The sequence below is a fragment of the Podarcis filfolensis genome (assembly GCF_964270895.1).
Source record: "Podarcis filfolensis genome assembly, chromosome: 1".
Lineage (NCBI taxonomy): Eukaryota > Metazoa > Chordata > Lepidosauria > Squamata > Lacertidae > Podarcis > Podarcis filfolensis.
The window spans coordinates 88,789,169-88,810,189 of record NC_139604.1 but is presented as its reverse complement, the minus strand read 5'-3'; the positions used below and the strand labels follow the sequence as shown (position 1 = coordinate 88,810,189).

The 21,021-nt window shown below is 40.7% G+C and overlaps 1 protein-coding gene across 10 annotated transcripts in view; it reads right to left on the bottom strand.

Moving 5' to 3' along the window:
- Positions 1-21,021, bottom strand: part of RAD51B (RAD51 paralog B) — a 314,446-nt gene that overhangs the window by 120,032 nt on the left and 173,393 nt on the right. For all 10 annotated transcript variants that reach the window (XR_014545846.1, XR_014545847.1, XM_083605395.1 and 7 more), the window contains exon 10: positions 8,398-8,476. Coding sequence is in view for 8 of the 10 variants with exons in the window: in XM_083605395.1 (XP_083461521.1) it covers positions 8,398-8,476 (79 nt within the window). In the remaining 2 variants the exon portion in view is untranslated. The remainder of the gene's footprint in view (positions 1-8,397; positions 8,477-21,021) is intronic.

Genomic DNA, 21,021 nt, shown 5'->3' with positions numbered 1-21,021 from the left:
ACATTTTAGACTACAATTCCCATCAGCTCCAGCCAGCATAGACTGTGTTCAGGGATAATGGGAGTTGTAGTTTAGCCACATCTGAAGGAAACTAGACAGGGAAAAGCTACTGATCTATAGATTCTTATTGCTGTGATTGTTTTTTAGCACTTGTAGATTTTAGAAGCACTAGTGACTAAATGTACCTTTATTTATGAAACATATATTTATACCTTGAATCAAAATTTCCAGGGAAGTTTACAATGACTAATAAACACACAGTGAAAGTAAAATGCTAAAAATAATTACCGAGGGAAGGCAGGGATGGAGAGACCAGATGTTAAAAGCCAGGGAGCAAAAAAGCACCAACACTTTGAATTGTGTTCAGAAATTATAAGAACTGTTCATTATGAGAACAATTGTTTAAGGATTAGTAGCTGAGTTTAATTTCTTTCCTCTTCCCTCCTTGGCCCTTTCCCCTTGTGTGTTGTGGGGTTTTTTTTAGATTGTAAGCCTGCAGGCAGAGACTGTCTTGCTTTTATTGACTGCATGCAAGCCACACTGGTAACCTACTTGGTTGAAGAGCAGGGTACAAATGCTCCAAATAAATAAATAAATTGACCTGAAGCCACCTACAGACATTGAGCCATAATAGATAAGGAGCTAATGAGCTTAATCTTTCTCACACAGCCCTATTCTTATTTTGAAATCCCATAGCTGTGAGACACCCCTTGAACCTTACAAACTAGAGAGTAACTGCAGGATGATGGCATAATTAAAGAAAGAAAACAAGGCAGCAGCCAGCTCACCTTGCAGGGATGGAGAATGCAGGGCTTCTTCAGGAAGGCCAAAAGGGGAAAGAAAACTGCTTGTCTTTCTTTGCTGGTTTCACCAACGCTGTCAGCTTTGTAGATGTGGCAAGAATTCTGTTTGGCAGTCACCATCTTCTGATGCTGTACGATGACCTAGAACACAGTTCCCTTGTCTGCCTGTGGGTGCCAGTATACTTGCCAGTACCTCCTATGGCAAACACACAAAGTCTTGAATATCCCCTCAGAAATCTGCAGTGCACAATGTCAGATACCCACCTTTCCTTCTGTTCTGCACAGAGGAGAGGTACACAGAGCTTCTCTCTGTGAGCTAGCGCAACAGACCATTTTTTTCCATTGATGGGGCAGCTGACGCGGGGACATGTCTGCATCCTTTGGTGGTCCTGTTTTTTTTCTCTGCTCTTTCAGATGTGGCAGCCATTTTGTGACTGGCCCCCATGTCAAGTTCTCAAAATTCTAAATGTGTCCACTGGCTAAAAACAGTTGGCAACCTCTGACATTGGATCATTTCCAGGAGACTGTGTCAGACTTTGTGTTTCTGAATGTGTTCAAAACAACCTCACATTGAGCATGGCATGGTGTTTGCAATTAAAATTAATTTCACCACAGAACCATCTAGTAAAAAAAGCATTAAAAACCTAGTGTCTTCTGTGCAACAACCAGCAAATTGCTCATGGAGGCAAGCAGGTCTAACAAATACCTAAAAATCATGCTCTGTTTTATGTTTCCATCCCCAGGAGATTTTACTGACACAAAACATAAGCTCACATCAATACAGGACCTTCAAGGATGGTGTGTAAAAGCCTCTTGGAAAGAAGTCATGGCAGCATTTGCTCCAGCACTTTACGAAAAACATATGAGTGCAGCATAATTATTAAAAGAACAACAAGGGAAAGCTTCTCTCTGGTTATGGTTGTGGGGACAGTTTAGTTCTGAAAACCTTGAAGGGCACATGAGTCATGCTTTGGGGCTGAATTTGCAAAGCAAAGATCAATTCCTACATTTCAACAATATAAAAAACAAAGCAGCATCAATGATTTCATAGTCCACTACTGAAAATTTTAATCGCACACTGACATATTATGTTTTGTGAATCATATGTTTTGTGCAATACAGACAATTTGTAACTTAAACACATGCAAGTTGCACAATTTCAACTTTACATGCTTGATGGCCGGCCGGCTGAAATTGCACAAATTAAGCACATGGGAGGCAGAGAGATTAAAAGATCTCAAGTCTGTTTACCAGGCCCTGGGAGGCTCTCGTGAGTTCTCAGATGGAAAAGCCCTGCACAAAAAGAGCTTTTAAGCCTTCTGCATGTTTAATCTATTTTTTGTTCTCGATTAGCTTGGTGAACTATACAAACTATAATTCTTCTTTTTCACTTTTACTTTAATGGACCAGATGAGGCTAGTTCCCAGTGGTTCAAGGTGTTTGCAAACATCTTTTGAAATGGAAAAAAGAAAAGTGACAGTGAACCAAACAGCTTTTTAAGTTTCGTTTTCACTTTGGTTATTGTCAAACACACATCTAGTTTTTAGGTGTGCTTTTGAGGATCCCTTGAAATTGCATCTAGTTTTTTTGTCCATTATCTGGACATTAGAAGGAAGGCTGCAAAAGCCGTAGGCTGAACTGACTCAAGAGCTATTCCAAAGGGAAGGAAAATATGCAGTTGGGTGAGGGTTCATCAGGGCAAGTGGGGCACTGTCCCACCAAGCTCAGTCTTCCCTCAGCCTGCCCCAACTTGTCTGATTTCTTAATTACAACCTGTCCAAAGGGTGGAACTGGCAGCATTTTCCTCCACAATCTCAGTGCAGTGAAATGGACGGGAGCAAAGTTAGAATTAGCTGCCTCTACCTGTCACAGGGTCTGGCTCTACTTCCTGCAACTGTCCCATCTTTCATTTACTTACTAGCGTGGAATAACAATGGTTAGCAGTGCTAAGTTTTGTTGGACGAAATTGTAAATTTTGGTTCTTCTCAGCTTCTCAGTTACCAAATCTTAAATTCATTTCTGCAATCTATATTTTTTTTTTAAAAAAGAAAAATCCTCATGAAAATTTGTAAGCATTTTAGAGCAACTTTTTGCAAGCAGCTTTGACTAAGACACATTATTGCAAGCAATTCCCTCAAGTGTTTTTTTAATGTTGTTTGCACTACTGTGTAATGCAGAATTTCCCCTACACACTATGATTTTAGACGTGAACTGCATAATTCAGAGAATTAGGATTATATATATATATATATATATCTCACAACTGTGTCTTGGTTCACGTGCTCATTCAATAACTGTGAATCAGGTAGCTTTTCATAAAAATACAAACAAAATCAAATTTATCTCCTATTCCCTAGTGGTAAGCAGGGACCTTTCCCCCTTCTTCTCCTTCTCCCTGTCAGACAGTGGGACTTAAAGAGCAACCCAGGGCTTGAACTTTATCAGGGCTCTTTAAGTCCTGATGCCTGACAAACAAGAGGAGGGGAGGAAGGAGAAAAATGCCCTCTTCCCACTTTCTGCTGTTGTTACCATCACCATGCCCCCTTGCCAGTAAATTAAAAATGAGTGGGTACAGTGCTCTGTAGTGTGTGTATATATCTATAGTCAAAAGAACATCCTCAGCTTTTAAAATCAGTGCAGGATAAACTAGGGCAGAGTAAACAAATACAGTACATGAAGCACAGCTTTCAGCAATGTGTAATTGTATATGTGGAAAAGCTGGAATACACTGTATATGTAACAGACGCTACCTAAGCTTTAGCTCAGTCAATGGTGCAGTTAGGTAATTCTAGACTTGGAACTTAATGGACTTAAGGGGGCCCCTCTCCCTAGATTGGAAATGTGTATTATTTCAATTACTTCAAAATGTGGTAAGCTAACTGCTGCATTTGGGGCTCCTTTTGTTGCATGGGACTCTGGATGTTTGCCCTGAAGTGCTGCCCTGACAGCGCAACTGAGCTCAGTTTGGTTAGAGAGCTTTCCTAAGCTTATTCAGACAGCAAGGACTGCATAGTTTCCTTACTCCCAAGGTTCACGAGTTTCCCTTGTGGGCTAGCTGAGTCTACTTAGTTCTCTGAATCCCTTTTTTATATATATAAACGAAAAAAGAAAGCCAGCCTTGGGGGGCTTTTACAGAGCTCTTTCTGAGTAGCGATTACTGTCCAGGACTTGGACGAGAAGCAGAGAAACACTTTCAGCTTTTGTACAACCTGCTTAGCCATTCAACAAAAGGTTCTCCTTTATCAAACACACACATTTCAACACAAAAAAATAAAAGATTTACAAAACTCAGTTCACCTCCAAACAAAAGAGAAATCATGCAAACATTCCCTTTTGTATTAGATTAGTTTGTAAAACTAGGTATTTAATTAAATTTTGGTGCTTGGGTCTGGTCCAGCAAGCCACTTAAGCACATCTTGATTTCATCTGCCAGATACATTCCCTTGAAAGCAATCCTAGACTGTAAAGGAGAGCAAGGAAGCCCTATAGATTGAATAAATTCTAGACTGTGGTTTTTGCCAGGGCAAAAGTTTAGTGACATTTTCCTTAGCCACACCTCTTAATAACATGCAGGAGGATACTTATGAGGCAAAAGAGGGTGCCTGCAGAACAATGTAAGCATGGAAATAACTTGCTGTGGTAACAATCCACCTTGGGGGGGCTGCAAGAACTGCTTTCTGATTTGGTGGTGGTGGTTGCTGTACCTCTTACATCTGTTTCGACTAGTGAAATGCATAAATTGGTTTGACTGTGCAGACACAATGGAATTCAGTGACTTGAATCATTTTAAGTTGTATGCTCTAACCATTGCCTTACAAAGATCCCTGGTCCATTTTCATTTCTGTGCTACAGTTCAGATGTTGGCTAACACTCTCCTCTGGTTCAAAGAGACCCCAGAAATGGCAACTTCTTATACAATCCTATCTGCATCCCTTTCTCTGTTACTAGTATGGTGGGTTAATGTTGCAATTAGTTCAGATTTCATTGTGCTTTCTAAACTTCCTAGGAGGATTTTTAGAAAAAAGATGTAGTCTTTCCAAGCTTTATCCAATGACTTTTTTTAAGACATGGGAATTTTACCAGCAGTCCTTCCTGCTGACAAGCTCACCCTTGCAAGTGGGGGGAGGACTAGTAGTGGGGAGGGCTCACTGGTGACAAGAGAAGCCTTGTAGACTTTATCCTTAAGGCTTGGACACAAATAAGTACATATACCCCAAAACATCATCTCTTATCAGGGTGCATGGGAATTTTTATTTCCCATGCTTCCCAGCCCTATGCACTGGATAGGGAGGAATAGAGAATTGCAACTCCCATGTACCCCGGCAGGAATGGATACTTTGGAACACCTGGGAGAAAACCATTTCATAAAGGGTCATACTACCACCACCAGCACTATTTACATTTTGTTAATGAGAAATGGAAAATGTGAGAGATGAAGAGATAGGGAAGAATAAATGATGAAAAAGTGAAAGTGAGGAAAGGCAAAAGACAAAATTAAGGGACAGAAAATGGTCAGACAAATCTAGTCACAAATTAAAAACAGGCCCCACGTTGTACAATGGCGTTAAAGAAGGCTCCTAAGTCTAAAAGGTTTACTGAACTCTACAGTACTCTTAGGATAATAATATAAAAATAATACTGCTGAATAACACCCTTAGCATAAAGAGCACTTCACAAAAAATGGTCAGACTGAAATGCAGAAGATGCCTCATTTCTCCACACACTGATGCGAGGGTTTCCAATCTGTATTGTGGGGAACTCCGGGGTTCCTTAGAAGCCTGCCAGCAGCCTGTCAATTAGAAGCTCAGTAATGGGCAGATAAACCTCCCTGAAAAACAGCTTGTCCAGCACTATAGATCTTCCCTTGCAGTGTGCAACTGTAGGGGAATGTGCACCGATTATGTTCTGAGCAGGCTCTCAGTTTCCAGGGGCCAAAAGTGAGGCCGCAGGACTCCTGGCTGGCATCCAGCATGATGTGCGTGCCTAATGCCCTCAATCTTTTGAAACATGTAGACATCAATGTAGAATATCCCTTGAAGGAAGAAAGTTTGAAAAGTAACATAGCACAGATGCATACATTTTAGATCACTGGTAAGTAAAATTTTAAAAAATTCCTCTCTCTGGAAGTTTAGTATAACAATCAAGTGCCCCAAGAAATCTACTTCTCCCTGAGTTCAGTTCAATTTTCATTGATATCTGAACTGGTACATGCTTTCACAAATGTCGCCATTTTCAACAACTGGTATGAAAATCAGTCTGCTTCAACAATAACTCTACTAGTAAATGAAGATACAAAGGTGTTTATATGAAAGTAACTTTCAATTTCACCTATTACAAGCTGTTTGTCTGACTCATGGCTATTTCCTTTCCTGACACAAACACATCTCCTTCCTTTTCCTCTACCGGCAGGATATAGTAACTGGGGGTGAAAGTGAACTACTCCTTACTCATACACCACCAACAAAACAAGCAATTGACTGGTGAATGAACCTGACTGCTGAAAAATGTACATATGAACTAGAACTAGATTTCAAAGAGATTACTCAGTCTTAAAGGGCAAGGCTTGCGGCTCTGACAGAAAAATAACTTTTAAACCTGAACATCTGGCCTCATTACACTGGAGTCACTGGAAAGGAATATAAATATGAAACTTTATTAGTATTTTAAAGTATTTTCTGGATCGGTTTGAACCAGAATTTGTGTACTAATGCAGATTTTAGGTGACACATTTAGTTCCACATTTGAGGATATAATCAGCAATGTGCAAATCCAGGCTTTTGATTTGTCCCTTTATATAAATAACAATACTTACAAAATTAGAATTTCCAACCCAGGATTCTCAAGCATCAGAGACTTTGAGTAAGACTCACTAGGGCTTACTTATCTTTTCCCTTGTTCTCACAATATACGTGAAACGTAGTTCAAAATCTAACTCAACCCTTTGACCAGCCATCCTTGTCTTCAAATTGTTGAGCAGCATTTCTCAAGAGTGAAAGCGCCAATAAAAGAGCCACTGAATAATTGGATTCTTTTCACCACTGAGCACTTCAAGTTTACAAAGGCACAGAAGTCTCCCACTGCAGTGCTCTTGGGCAGCTTGGCGATCTCCTAAAATGATATAAGAGGTGCAGTTTTCCCTCCACCCAAGTCTCACCAAACAATTTTCAGTACTTGTACCGAGACCATGAGATCGAAAGAGACCAGGCAATAGAGCAGCAATTTACATCAACAAAGGGGATTTTGATGCACTCCTCCGAATGAGGCAGCATTACCATGTTAATAGCTTTTTCACTCTCAGCCTTCTTTTCCCTAGGACGCTGGAGACTTTTGCAAATAGAGAACAGTTCCGCTTTCCATTTTAACTACAAACAATAGCAGAGTAGCTCCTTAAACTGCATCAAATAGCAGTCAGTGAAATCTCTAACTAGCCATCCTCTCCTGCCGTTTTTTATTAACCACCAGGCCCAAGGAACAAAAGGGAGAGAAAGCAACTTGCAGTTTTAACTCTATCCCCACCTCCAAATCCCCTAGGGATGGCAAGAGGAATTGCCTGCAGAGCCACTAAATCAAACTTCTTTACTATGTTTTGTGTGTGCCTACTTCCTGTCACCCACAATTAAAGAGGATTCAGGTATGTTTTCTAGTATTGGTTTGTTTGTGGCCTCCTGGTTAACAGAGCTGTGATGGGATCTCCCCTCCCCTCTCCCCTTAAGCTTCATTTTTCAGACAGCTGTTGTTCTTCACTAGTTCCCACACTCATCCACTTGTTCCCTTGTCACATACTTTGAATGTGTTCTCCTCCTGACACTGACTGCCTCACACAATAATACACAATAATGAATGAATGGAAATGTTGCCTCTGCTGTCAGACCGTGGAATACAGCCCATTCATTAGCACTAAAATGTTCTTCTGCCACCAGCGTAGATATCATCCTTTTTACCTGACACCTTTCAAGAAGCTTCCTTTTAGGGGTGGGGGAAAGTTTTCCCTTTTATGCTGCTTCTCGCAATCTTCTTAGCTGGCTCAAAGAACCCTAATATGGCCTTGTCTGGAAGTTACTTTTCTCCCATTAACCTCTATGTGCAGGCATCAGGGATAGATTTTGGACTGGCACACTCCCCCACCCCATCATCATTTTTTGTTAACAAAACGGGTTGGATTTAGTAGTGCTTAGAGTAGACCAACTGAAATCAATGGGAGTTGACAAAGCCCAATATAAAACCTATATAAAACCTATATAACCTTCTGAACCACACCACTGAAGATAAACATGCAGCCTCTTGGTTGGTCTCCTGCAATAAATGACTTCAATAACAACAGGTGTAGCAATACTGTCAGGCTGTCACCCCATATACAAGGCAAGACCATTAGAGGAAGATTCCACATTTATTCAAACATATATAAGTATAATGATCTGGAACAAATATAATGATCTGGTCAAAATATTATGCCAAGTAGATGCCATATTGTTTATTTCTGCCCAGCTGAAGAGAAAAAGTCTCTCAATAGGAAATGTACTTGATGTGCAGGTGATGCAAGAACAAATGTAAGACTTCTGGCATTTCAGTATGCAAAACTGACTCATGGTCTTACCTTGGAGAACGAACCCTGAATTTTCAATTCTGTACAGGAAAGATGTGAATGGCGCGATTGGGGACTTTGCAACCAGAAGCTGCAGAAACAAAGACAAAAACCAACAAAAAAAATCCTATTTTATACTGCTACTGATTACAATTCCAGTTCACAGAGAAAGCTTAACAACAGCAACCATCAAATGTCTAGGCTATTTTGTCACAGCAGCTCTGCAAATAGTTCAGACTTATACCACTTTTATTTGCAAAAATGTGCCTTTAGCCCTTTAGATTCAAAATATTCATATTTTTATTCACATTTAAGTCATATTTGCCAAAATACCATACCATTTGAATATGCGCTTCCACTCTGTTGTATATGTTTCAACAGACAACAAGAAATGCTCCAAGCCTCTGTGTGTTCCAGCACAGAAGGAAAGAAGATGGACTATGGCAGTGCAATGAGACCCCAAATAGCAATTTGCACATTAAGAAAGGAGCTAAGTCAACCCTTGTACCCATGATGGCTTTGGTTTCTTAAGAGTACTTGCTATAAAATATTCAATTGTTCAGGTCAACCCAAGCCCGTACAACCAGCCCCCTATATTATGATTTGCACACGGAATGGTTGCTGGTAGTTCATGTGACTTGCTGCTGCCATTCCTGCAAAAACATGTCTGCAACCCAAATCTGAAGCAGATTTCCTCACTCATTTCTGCCTCAGGAAAAAAAGGGAAAGGAACTGGAAAGCAATTTCCCAGTCTGTGGTTTTCACAGCGGCATTTCCAACTTTGTAGCCCTAAGGGCACCATTTAACAAGGCTGCTGATCCAAAGCACATTCTGGTTCTTTTCAGAGCTCCATTTCAATTAAAGTGATGTCATACCCATTTCACCAATGCCTGGAAAATACACCAGACTTTAGTACTTTCTTCATTTTTAAGTATGCATGGACAGAGACATTTCAAAAATATCCATACGGCCTGTGAACAGCACTGTCAGGGCCATTCTTCTGTTCCACAATTAAAGTTCTCCAGCTATATACCTTATAACCCTGCTCTACTTTGAGCTATGATAAAATCTGCCATTTCTTGTTGTCCACTAAATAACACAGTTCAGATGTGAGAAACGTATCTTTATCACTACCATGCCAAGCAGTGACTTGTTTTTAGAAGTTGCAGTCCACAAACCAAAAGGTCCCTTAACCCTAAAGTGCAAGTGAAGGTGTTCAGCTGTTCTGCAACTCCTTCCGTAGAGTTTTATGCAGTGACAAGTACCATATGGGCAAGCTGCTACAAAAGGAAGTACTAAGGAAGGAAGAACTCCTCATAATTGTATTTTTTCATGTGCATTTTAGGGCCACTGGACAACTGATGTTATACCATTTATATACTGGATGGGTAGGGGTGAGCACTAAAGAAATCCCGAAAGGTTAGCCACTTTCTCACTTTTTTATTTGGTTAGTGAATCTACATGAAATTAGTCAACAGACAGCCTGGTCCAGAAGATGAACGGTTATAGCTCACTGGAATGTAACAAAACAAAACAAAAATTATTTTGTAAACAGAACTTGAAAAGAAAGGATCTCATAATTGTACACTATATAAATCTAACAAACTCAGCTCTGTCTTATACGGATGATAACAAATGGACATATCCTCATTAAGTGGCAAAAAAAAGGCAAAGAGATCCACATAGATGGCATGATTGGGGTGGTTATTGGGTTGTTCTTGTTTTTATATCGATTATGTATTTTGTGGTTTTATATTGTGATTTTATCACGTGAACTGCCCTGAGACCTGCAGGTACAGGGCAGTATCCAAATTTAATAAATAATAATAATAATAATAGTGTTAGATTGTTGTTGTTTAGTCGTTTAGTCGTGTCCGACTCTTCGTGACCCCATGGACCAGAGCATGCCAGGCACTCCTGTCTTCCACTGCCTCCCACAGTTTGGTCAAACTAGTGTTGGATTAATTGTTCTAATTAAAAAGCCATCAAAGCCACTTCATCCTTCGTTCTGTATCAGACCATTTTAGAGTCACACAGATGTAAAGTAAGTAGCTGAACCATTGCAGAAGAGTTCTCAGTGCACTGTATAAAGACACAATTCCTGTCTAAGATTGAGCTCCATTTTTGCCCACTTACAACAGAATTCTTAGTGCTGATTCACATACGGTAGTTTATAATGACACCTAGCGCAACACTGAAGCTCTTATAAAACAGACTTTCCCTTTTTTAAAGCAGAGATGAATAATGAATTCAATTCATTATAAATTTTACAAAAATAAAACACAGTCTACCTGAAGACTTGGGGGGGGTGTGTGTGTGTGTGTGTGTGTGCAGACAAACAACTGAGGTCAGCATTTTAATTCCTAGTAAGATTGCTTGTTGTCTGCAATGTGAAGGATCATTCTACAATAGAAGAAAGTGAGCTGGGCACCGCTTAGAAGTACATCTGTAGAGATCCTTACAAACAGCTTCTTATTCTTGCTTATTTATAACATCTGTTGGCCTGCATGTATCTTCCCTAGCTACTGAGGTATGAGGGTACAAGACAAACATAGCAAAAATGCAGGTTTAGTAACCATTGTCAATGTTTTGCTTTGAGTAATGTTATGCTAGCAAAGCCATCTCAGGATGTGATATAAACTTGGTGACCTGTTGCACGGTGGAAATCTGCAATGCAAGCACTTTCCCTTCCTCAGCATAAGTTATTGTTCTTCATGCAAAGAAAAGGAAGGAGCATGTCACTTGTAGCCATGATGCAACCCCCAGAATTCCCTTTCCTGCATTTAACCTCACTGAATGATGCAATAATCTTCACCCCAAGTCATTGGGGTTGCCATGTACTCTGCTCATGAGGCTTCCAGCAGCAAAATTGTAAGGAGAAGTTCCGTTCTCTACTTACTGGTAGAAATCAGAATAAAATAAAGAACAATCTGTATAAAACACAAATTTTAAACAGCAGACACATGACATTATTGAAACAAACATAATAAAAAGCCCTTTTGTCTTGCATGGCTCCTCAGAGGAACAACAATCAGTAGACTCAACCACAATATTATGCTATGCTATTGAAGTATTCAGATATGGCATATGGCAGAAACACCAACCATCTCCATTTCATAGTGTTCCCTGCCAACTGCCTTGGGATGATATGGGGAACTTTAGTTCTGACAATCCTTAAATGATGCCTAGGCAGGTGAGAAGAGAATGCAGAACAGAAAATAAAAGAAAAACATAAAAGAAAAAAGAATAGTGAGTGGAAAGGAAACAAGAGCAAGAGTGATATATAAAGAGATAAAAGAAACACAGGCACAGTTCTTTTTGCTTTAGCAAGGAGGAAGTTCCAAGCAGTGTTCTTGTGCTGCATTAGTCATAAATGAAGTGAATGGGAGGGTGAAACCACATCTCTTTGAGCAGGAGATCTTGGTCCCTAAGGCAAACTATCCTGCAAAGTTTTTTTCAAGAGTTATGGCAATGGTTCAAAAAGTTGCCCTGTGCTTAGAACCCATATGTATGACTGTAGAGATCACAAAGAACAAAACCTTATCCCTAAATTTCACAAAATTAACTACCCAGTTCTGAATAGAATTTTTAATCTGCTATGAGATTTTAAAACCACAACCAGCATTATTATTATTAACAACATTTATAAGTCCCTTTCCCAAAGTGGTGCATAGAACTTTGTTCAGTTAGTTACTCTTTGCTTTTAAGCCCAACTCTCTAATTATCCAGTTTGTAACTACATTTGCATGGAAGAGCATAGCTGAAAAGTGAGAAGAAATGCACTGAATCAGCAATGTCATTCAACAAGGGATGTGATTATCTTAGAATGTTCAATTAGATTCATGAACTAATAAAACCACTGCTAAGCAAAACAAATCTTTCCTCCGATTGTGCCAAATGTCTGGGACAGGCAATCCTTACGCCAGAATATCCCTTCTTATTGTAGATGGAGAAACATTGTTTTTTCAGCTGCTTCAAGAAAACAGGAAAAGAGCCAGTGAGGAAAACAACTCCATTGGCTTTTGCATCAGTTCAAGAAACTTTACTTTCCCCTGTTTGCTCACATCTTCTGTACCATGCAGGGGTTTAATCTGCTGTGCCAGTACCAAAGCAGAGCAAAAGGAAAAATATTGAACTTGGAATTCAACCATTCAACTGCTAGTTCTTATTACGATCATAGGAAGCAAGATGCCTTCTATATACAGATTCAAGCCATTGGTCCATCTAACTCAGTATTGTCTACAAGGACTGGCAGAAACTCCTTGAGGTTTCAGACAGATATCCCTGGGGATGTCAGGGGTTGAATCTGGAACCCTTTGCACGCAAAGTGTGTGGCCTTCCACCAGATTCCCTGAGAACAGGGTATAGGTAACAATATTTGCCCAAATGCAGTACAGTGGTGCCACAGGTTAAGTACTTAATTTGTTCTGGAGGACCGTTCTTAACCTGAAACTGTTCTTAACCTGAAGCACCACTTTAGCTAATGGGGCCTCCTGCTGGGCCGCACCGCCGGAGCACGATTTCTGTTCTCATCCTGAAGCAAAGTTCTTAACCTGAAGCACTATTTCTGGGTTAGCGGAGTCTGTAACCTGAAGCGTATGTAACCTGAAGCATATGTAACCCGAGATACCACTGTATTCATGTTCCAAGCAATTAAGTATGTGCCCAAATAGGGCAGCCTTGGGTACTGTTTAACATCACTAAACCCATATAAACCCATACCCAACAAACTTTCTATATAAACATTTTTGCCTTTAAAAGATAAATCACCAGGCAGATTTAATACAGAATGCTTAACCTCACTTGGAAGTTTACAATGCTCTGGGAATTCTGCTACTGTACTGGTCACTTTATTGCAGAAGTGCAGGCATCCTGACTCTGTGTCAAGATGGTCCCTGTAGCGGTGGTGAGGCTGCCTAGCTATTGTTCTGTGCAAGTTTCAAAAATCTGTCTCAAGCTTTCATGATTGTTTTCTTTAAATATTTATTTTTTACAGAATACACACATGACAAATACAACCCACACCACACATGTACATACCAACGTGTGCATGTCCCCCCCTTATTTCCCCACCCCCATATTTGTAGAGTGTTTATACATTCAGTGAGCCACAGATTTCCAACACTTTGCTATTGTTAACCTTGCTGCAGTAAATGAGAAAACCAACAATTCCTTATTTTTTTACAGCTCAGCTTTTCCCATCATGGAAGGATAATAATGCAATTTGAGAAGAAGAGTTTGGATTTGATATCCCGCTTTATCACTACCCGAAGCGGCTAACATTCTCCTTTCCCTTCCTCCCCCACAACACACACTCTGTGAGGTGAGTGGGGCTGAGAGACTTCAGAGAAGTGTGACTGGCCCAAGGTCACCCAGCAGCTGCATATGGAGGAACAGAGACGCGAACCCGGTTCCCCAGATTACGAGTCCACCGCTCTTAACCACTACACCACACTGAGGATCTGGAGTGGTTTGTTGGAGTGTTATGTGGCTAGCCTCTTCAAACATTTCTTACCCAAAGTGCTGGTCCTCTCCTTCTGCACCCTGTTTCGAGGGGTTTGCTGGCTACCTGCAGAAGGGATGCCATCAATGGCAGATTCTGCCCACCTGCCATTTGGGTGGGAACACTGGGGCACTTCACGACACTGAAGGCTGGCAGGGCTGAGTAGAGGCATACCTCCATTCCATCCAAACCAACTCCAGCATGGCAAACAGGGGGTTTTGATCACTTTGCCTGTGGCCATTAGTCTACAGAACTATACAACTTTTAAAAGACATCTGAAAGAAGCCCTGGTTCGATAAGTTTTTAACGTTTGATGTTTTACTATGTTTTTATATATTAATACACATTGAAAAATTGAGGACTTAATCTAGGGAGCTGATTTATGCTGAACCTATGCAATTTTTGACTACAACAAAGGTTAGCAAGGTATGCGACTGGCAGGAAGTGTGAACACCTGTCATTTATAAGACTTTGGTTTCTGTTCACTGAAGTATACAGCCTTAAGGTATTCTTGGATCTATCAATGCACCTGGATTGTCAGGTTGCTCAGACTTAGCAACGGCCGTTCATCCCTATTATCATAACCTTGACACCTATAATAAGCTCTATGTACCACTACCCCTTAAGGACTGTTTTTAAGTTGCAGCTGGATAGGGAAATAGTTCTTATATACCTCACATACAATTGCCTTCCCTCTTGGATTCCTTAGAATCAGACGATCTAAGAGTTGATACACCATTTGTGCACTAAAAGTGATTACTATGTACACACAGAAGAACATTCAGCAGTTCTACATTTGGAGAAATCCTGATGGAGGTACAACAAAACCCAAGCACAAACATTTTCCAGATGTTTTGCATTTGGTTGCCATAACCAAGAATTGGAAACTTTAGTTTAATACATTTCAAATCTGCTTCAAAAGAAACACAGCGGTATTCAAACAATACACAATACTGATACAATTTAAAAGCATTAGAAGAACCACCATTCATAAAGCTCTATTTTTTAAAAAGAGTTATATTCAACTAAGTCATACTCAGAGTAGATCCATTGAAGCTGATGGACTTAAGGAACTGAACTATAATGAAATATTACATTAGTTCTCAAATTTCTCTTATAGGGACAGTCTTTTTTATATATAGATGCCAAATATTGCCAAAAGACATAAATAATAGTAATACAGGACCCCAATTCCCATCTGCATAGCCCTGTGCATGGTTTTCCTGGTAAATTACAGAATACAGCTCTGTTTACACTCACATGTTGCAATTTCCATTCTTGGTTATTTGCAACCTTTGCACAAATCTGTGAACCAAAGCAGGGATACGTAGAAGAGATCAGGCAAGCAATGTGCCTTGATGTGACTAAGAGAGACACTAAAGGTTCATCTAGAACAGGTTGACAAAGGAGAGTCAAGACCATAAGAGTCAAAACCAATGCACAAATATTGATATTTCCAGAAAAACATTTGCTTCTTTATAGGATTTAGGTCCCACACCTTCAACATGGGCTTATGTTGCCAGGGCAGCTAAATAGAATGAAACAATAGAATAGAATGAAACAAAAAAGGGCATCATCATCACCATACATATAAATAATAAAACCTAATAAAACTATTTATTGAATTTAGATACTGCCCTCCTTCCCAACTAAACACATTAAAACAATCAATTCAACAACTAAATATCCACAAATCTATGAAATAGTTCATCAGATTTAGAGAAAAGATCCTGAAGGCTTCTTCATGGGGTGTACAACCCTGGAAAACCTTACTGTTGCTTTTGAAGTCAATGCCTGGCATTTGTCTCAAGCAAAGAAGGTGCAATGAGAAAAGAAAACTAGTAGACATATTGCAGGCTCCACCTGATCTATTCAAGGTTATTGTACAAAAAAAGAAGGCAAGAGGGGGCTTCGACAATTCTCCTCCAGCAGCCTCATCAACAGGGATTAAGGAACTTTGACTAAGCAGCTGAAAGAATGAGCAATTAACTCCAGCGATGCAAGAAGAAATCAGCTAAAGGCAAATGGATTTGTCCAGTTTTCATCCTGTGGAAAGGAGTCTGTGGTGGTTCTCAATGGGGCTTACAGAGCCAAATTCACACAGCCCCAAGACTGAGGCATATATTTTGCAGCCATAAATGGCATGACTGTAGTTTGTGTTCCTGTTCCTGTTCACCGTTCATCCATGAATGCCATGTTAGAATTTGTCCCCAAACAACCAAATCACACACTTATTGGTGTGTGCTGCAGTGGAAAATTTGGATCTCCAAAGCTCAGTATGTTTGAAGAGAGATTTTTAATTAAAACCAGGTTAATGGGTCACAATTCAATAAAACTCTTTATAGAGCAGTCTAAATGCATCATACCTACCCCACAAGAAAATCCTGTCCAACGGAAGCTGTTTAGAAAGGGATTTCCTCTCTGCTATTTTATAGAACAGCAGCAATGGCTGCTTGGGGCACTTTATGAGAAGTGGGTCATAAATCCAAACCAATTAGTGAAGACAGTACACAGGCAGCATTTGTGTTGAGCATACATCCCACACAAGTACACTTCAGGAGGCAGGGATCAAAATAAACAGCAGCAACATGAAAAACATAAGTCACTGAAGTGGTCCCTTCTCCAGCAGTCCATGACTACATTTCCTTGCCTTGCTTGTTTTGCCCCCATCTCAGTTTAATACATTCAGAAAATATAGATTGCATGAAAGGTATTTGCATAATGCATATTGTTGGGAAAGTCCTTTCCCAGTATTACCATATTTTTCGCGCTATAGGACGCACCGGCCCATAGGACGCACCTAGTTTTGGGGGGGGGATAAAGGGGAAAAAATTATTTTACCCCCCAGGCACGGGGCTGGGGCGGGGGAAGCCCGAGCTTCCCCCTCCCCCAGCCCCCAGCACGGGACCCAGAGCCATGCCGAAGCTGCGTGCAGCTTTGGCATCGCTCTGGGAGCTTGCGGGGCTGGGGGAGGGGGAAGCCCTCCGCCAGCCTCCAAAACAGATCGGGAGACAGCGGGATGGCGCGCTGCGCCTCCCCACTGTCCCCCGAGTTTGCGGGGCTGGCGACGGGGAGGAGCAGGCTTCTCCCCCCCGCCAGCCTTCTAGCAAAGTCGGGGGACAGCGGAATGGCGGCGTTCCGCCTCCCCGCTGTCCCCTGAACTTGTGGGGCTGGCGGTGGGGCTCTCCTGAAGCCTGGAGAGCGAGAGGGGTCAGTGCGCACCGACCCCTCTCGCTCTCCAGGCTTCAGCGAAAGCCTGCATTTGCCCCATAGGACGCACACACATTTCCCCTTCATTTTTGGAGGGGAAAAAGTGCGTCCTATAGGGCGAAAAATACGGTAACTTCTTAATCTTCCAAGTAAAATTCACTATTATTTCTGTTGTTATTTATACTGTGTGGAATTGAATGTTGCGCTAATATGATCATTCCATCATTACAAAACATTTCTGTTTGCCAGATGGAATGCTCTCCCCCAACCCAGAATGCTGTTCTAGAGGTTCCCTCAACCCCCACTCCAAGCCAATTTGGGGAGTGGGGTGGGAGTAGGAGAATGGGGGAAAGAAAAAAATTGCGCTAGGGGGACTCATTTGTGCTGGCTTCTCCTAGCACACCTATTTAGTTGACTCTGCCCCAACTGTTTATTGTTATTCTATGGTGACCTGGGATACATTTGGATGAAGGGGAGTTTAATTCTTTCAACAAAATAAACAAATAGTGCACTACTGTAATATAAATTTATTTGACCACTTGTTTGGAATGAGATAAACTAAAGGATAAGATGCAGCAGCCACATTTCCTGATCAATAATGCAGATTAGGGATTCACACCAAGATAAAATACATTCATCTATCCATTAAATCCCTTTTTTAAGGAAGGACGTTCTATTATGTTATTACTAAAGATCAAAATGTCCATAGTATAAGCCATATAAAACTTTTCCCTTTGCACACTTTCAAAGTCCTCAGATTTGAGGACTTCCAGTGGCAGCCGGGAACATATATACATACATTTTGTTTGCACTTAGGTATCATAAGAGACAACAGTCATGGATATATATTCTCTATCTGTGTTTCTTTCTTCTTATCTTGATGAGTCTATGCATACATGCAGTATTTCTACTGAACAACAATATATATGTAAGGAAGTCAACATCTGAGACCGTGGTTCATGATAACCAGCAAGCTATTCTGTAGTTGTTTCTCACAAGCTGGAAGTGTTGGGGTTTTTTTCATGTGATGACAGATTGACAGCCATGCTGATAAGCATAAAAGAAATCATGCCAGTGTCCCTCACCATCACTCTTTCACGAAGGGCAGTAGTCAAACTTTCTCTTTCTCTCTCTCAACTCCTAACTTATACAACAACACAAAATGCAACTCAGCAAGTCCCAGACTCCAGCCAAGAAACCAAGAGATTATCCGACATCACATCTTAAATATTTTGACCCACAGCACTCTCTACAAAATCATTTTAGGATAAAACAAAAACTCCACTACCCCTTTTCCATATTGACACATGCCCCAGAAAAAAAGAGTAAGTCCAAGGTGAAAGCTAAAGAAATAGTAGAGAACACACATCAAAAGCCCTGAATGTGGAACATGTTTCAGGTCACTCTAAACAATAATAAAATAAATAGTTGAACTGGGGCCTGATGTACAAATTCACCATGAGTTTCCAGAAGCATACAGCAAAACTAAATTAGACATTTCTTGGCCCAAAAACAATATGGCTAGAAGAACATTTGGAAGTTGCCCCCTTGTACATGTGGGTTGTAAAGTAAGTACTGATGACAAACATAGCACTGAGCTACAGAAAGCAATAATTTAATAATCACCTGTTCTTGCTCTCAAGCAATATAGTTCTCTTTGTAGAAAATGGGAATGTTGCATTGATGTATCAGCTGCATTGCTGCTGGCTTACAAATCATACCTAGTTAGGGACCAACAATTCACGGGGACCTGGATTTATGTGTAATAGGAAGTCAAGGCTTATTAGCTTGTTTATCCCACTCATAACAAGGGAGTAGAACAGGAGCAATGGGGCAGCAAGCAGCAGCATGTTCTTCATTCATGATGGTAAACTACAATAAGCCAGAAACCTGGAATTATCCTTATGTGTCAACATGGGAAAGAATTAAAATTTTCACAAAGACTACATCAAAAACTCCAAGATATGTGGAATAATTTCTCCCCTGTTCATAGTCTCTTTTGTTCTAAATTTGTGTTGCTCGACAGATCAGGAATTTATTGTCCATAAGAAGCTGCTTATATTTTAAATAAGCAAAGTGGCAGTTTGGTGTTTCTGCAGCCAGACTATTTGGGTAAAGCACTGTACCTGAGTTGTAGAGATCTGTGTGCAGGAGGTGCAAGTTCCAGTTCCTAGTATCTCTCCAGATAGGGCTGTGAGATACCCATCTCAAATCTTAGAGAGCTGCTGCCAGGCAGCAAAGACAATGGCCTGATTCAGTATATGGCAGTTTCCGATATTCCTTTGTTAATGTAACGGATTTGACACCATCTGTTTTTAGAAAAATCATCTTTTGCTTTGAACTGAGCTAACAACAACAACAATTTATTATTTATACCCCGCCACTCTGGGTGGCTGCCAACAGAATTAAAAGCACAATATAACATCAAACATTACAAACTTCCCTGAACTGGGCTGCCTTCTAAAAGTCAGATAGTTGTTTATTTCCTTGACATCTGATGGGAGGGCGTTCCACAGTGTGGGCGCCACTACCGAGAAGGCCTTCTGCCTGGTTACTGAGCATAGTACTTTCCCTTGGTGGCTCAACTAAGTTTTACCTATTGAAATTAATGAACATGACTAAGTTATGTCCATTAATTTCAATAGGACTACAGTGGTACCTCAGGTTACATACGCTTCAGGTTACAGACTCCGCTAACCCAGAAATATTACCTTGGGTTAAGAACTTTGCTTCAGGATGAGAACAGAAATCATGCAGTGAGGACGCAGCGGCAGCAGGAGGCCCCATTAGCTAAAGTGGTGCTTCAGGTTAAGAATAGTTTCAGGTTAAGAACAGACCTCCAGAACGAATTAAGTTCTTAACCCGAGGTACCACTGTACTCTGAATAAAAGCTTAGTTGAATACCACCTAATAGGTGGAATTCAACATTGTTCTATTTTGATTGTTCTGTCAGCGTAAACATGTCTCAACCCCCCAGAGTTTATTGGTGGGAGCGTTCAGGAGGCATGGAGGAGGACAGAGGGACAAGTCCCATTGTGCTAGCATAATATGTCCCTCTGGCTCCCACTAGTGCAACTGTTCAGTTGAATCCATATCGATAAGTCTCAGCTCATCATTGGGCCTTGGCAGTCTAGAATATCTCTTTTTAGCAGGTATCAGACTGGGATAGTTATAGAAAACCTTTGGTTACTCTGTTGGGGACAAAACACTCAAGTCCCAAACCAATATAAACTGCATGTTATGTTAACACAGAGATTTCTGTGGGGAAACTGAAAAAAGTGAATAAAACCATAATGCCACTGTATTGCGTTTCCATTTTATTTAGTGTCGTTTCTAATCCAGTTCTTAGACAGAACTGTCCACTGATATCTGAGTGCGTAATGGATTAAAGTCAAAGACAAGTCTAAAATAATGTAAACATTTGCTCCTCCATAAAAGCCCTTCTGAAGAGAAGTGGGACATAAATCCAACTAGCCTGCAGTGCCCTGACAGTGTTTGCTTTACATATACATCCCACACATGTCCATTAGGAGGTCTGAGTCCTGATAAACAACAGCAGCGTAAATCAACATACCGTGCAGATGGATTTGCAGCAATGGTTGAGCACTTTAGGTCAGTCTCCTAGCTTCTTCCTTTCTTCCATGCAATAATTTCTGAGGCCAGTGCTTCTCAAATGTTGAGATAGTGAGCCTTTCTTAAAGGGGAAGGGAAAGACCTGCTGGGGCCTCCACACGGCTAGCTGCCTTAACTAGCCACTATGTGCCGTGTCAGACTCCCATGGCTGGCAGACAGACAGACAGAGAGAAAGCCTTAGGACCATGTGAAGCCCAGTTCCTCACAGAAATAAGAAGCTCACAAGGGCTATCATATTTGTAATTTGTTACTCCCAACAATTTCAAACTGGAAAATAATCAAACAGTCTC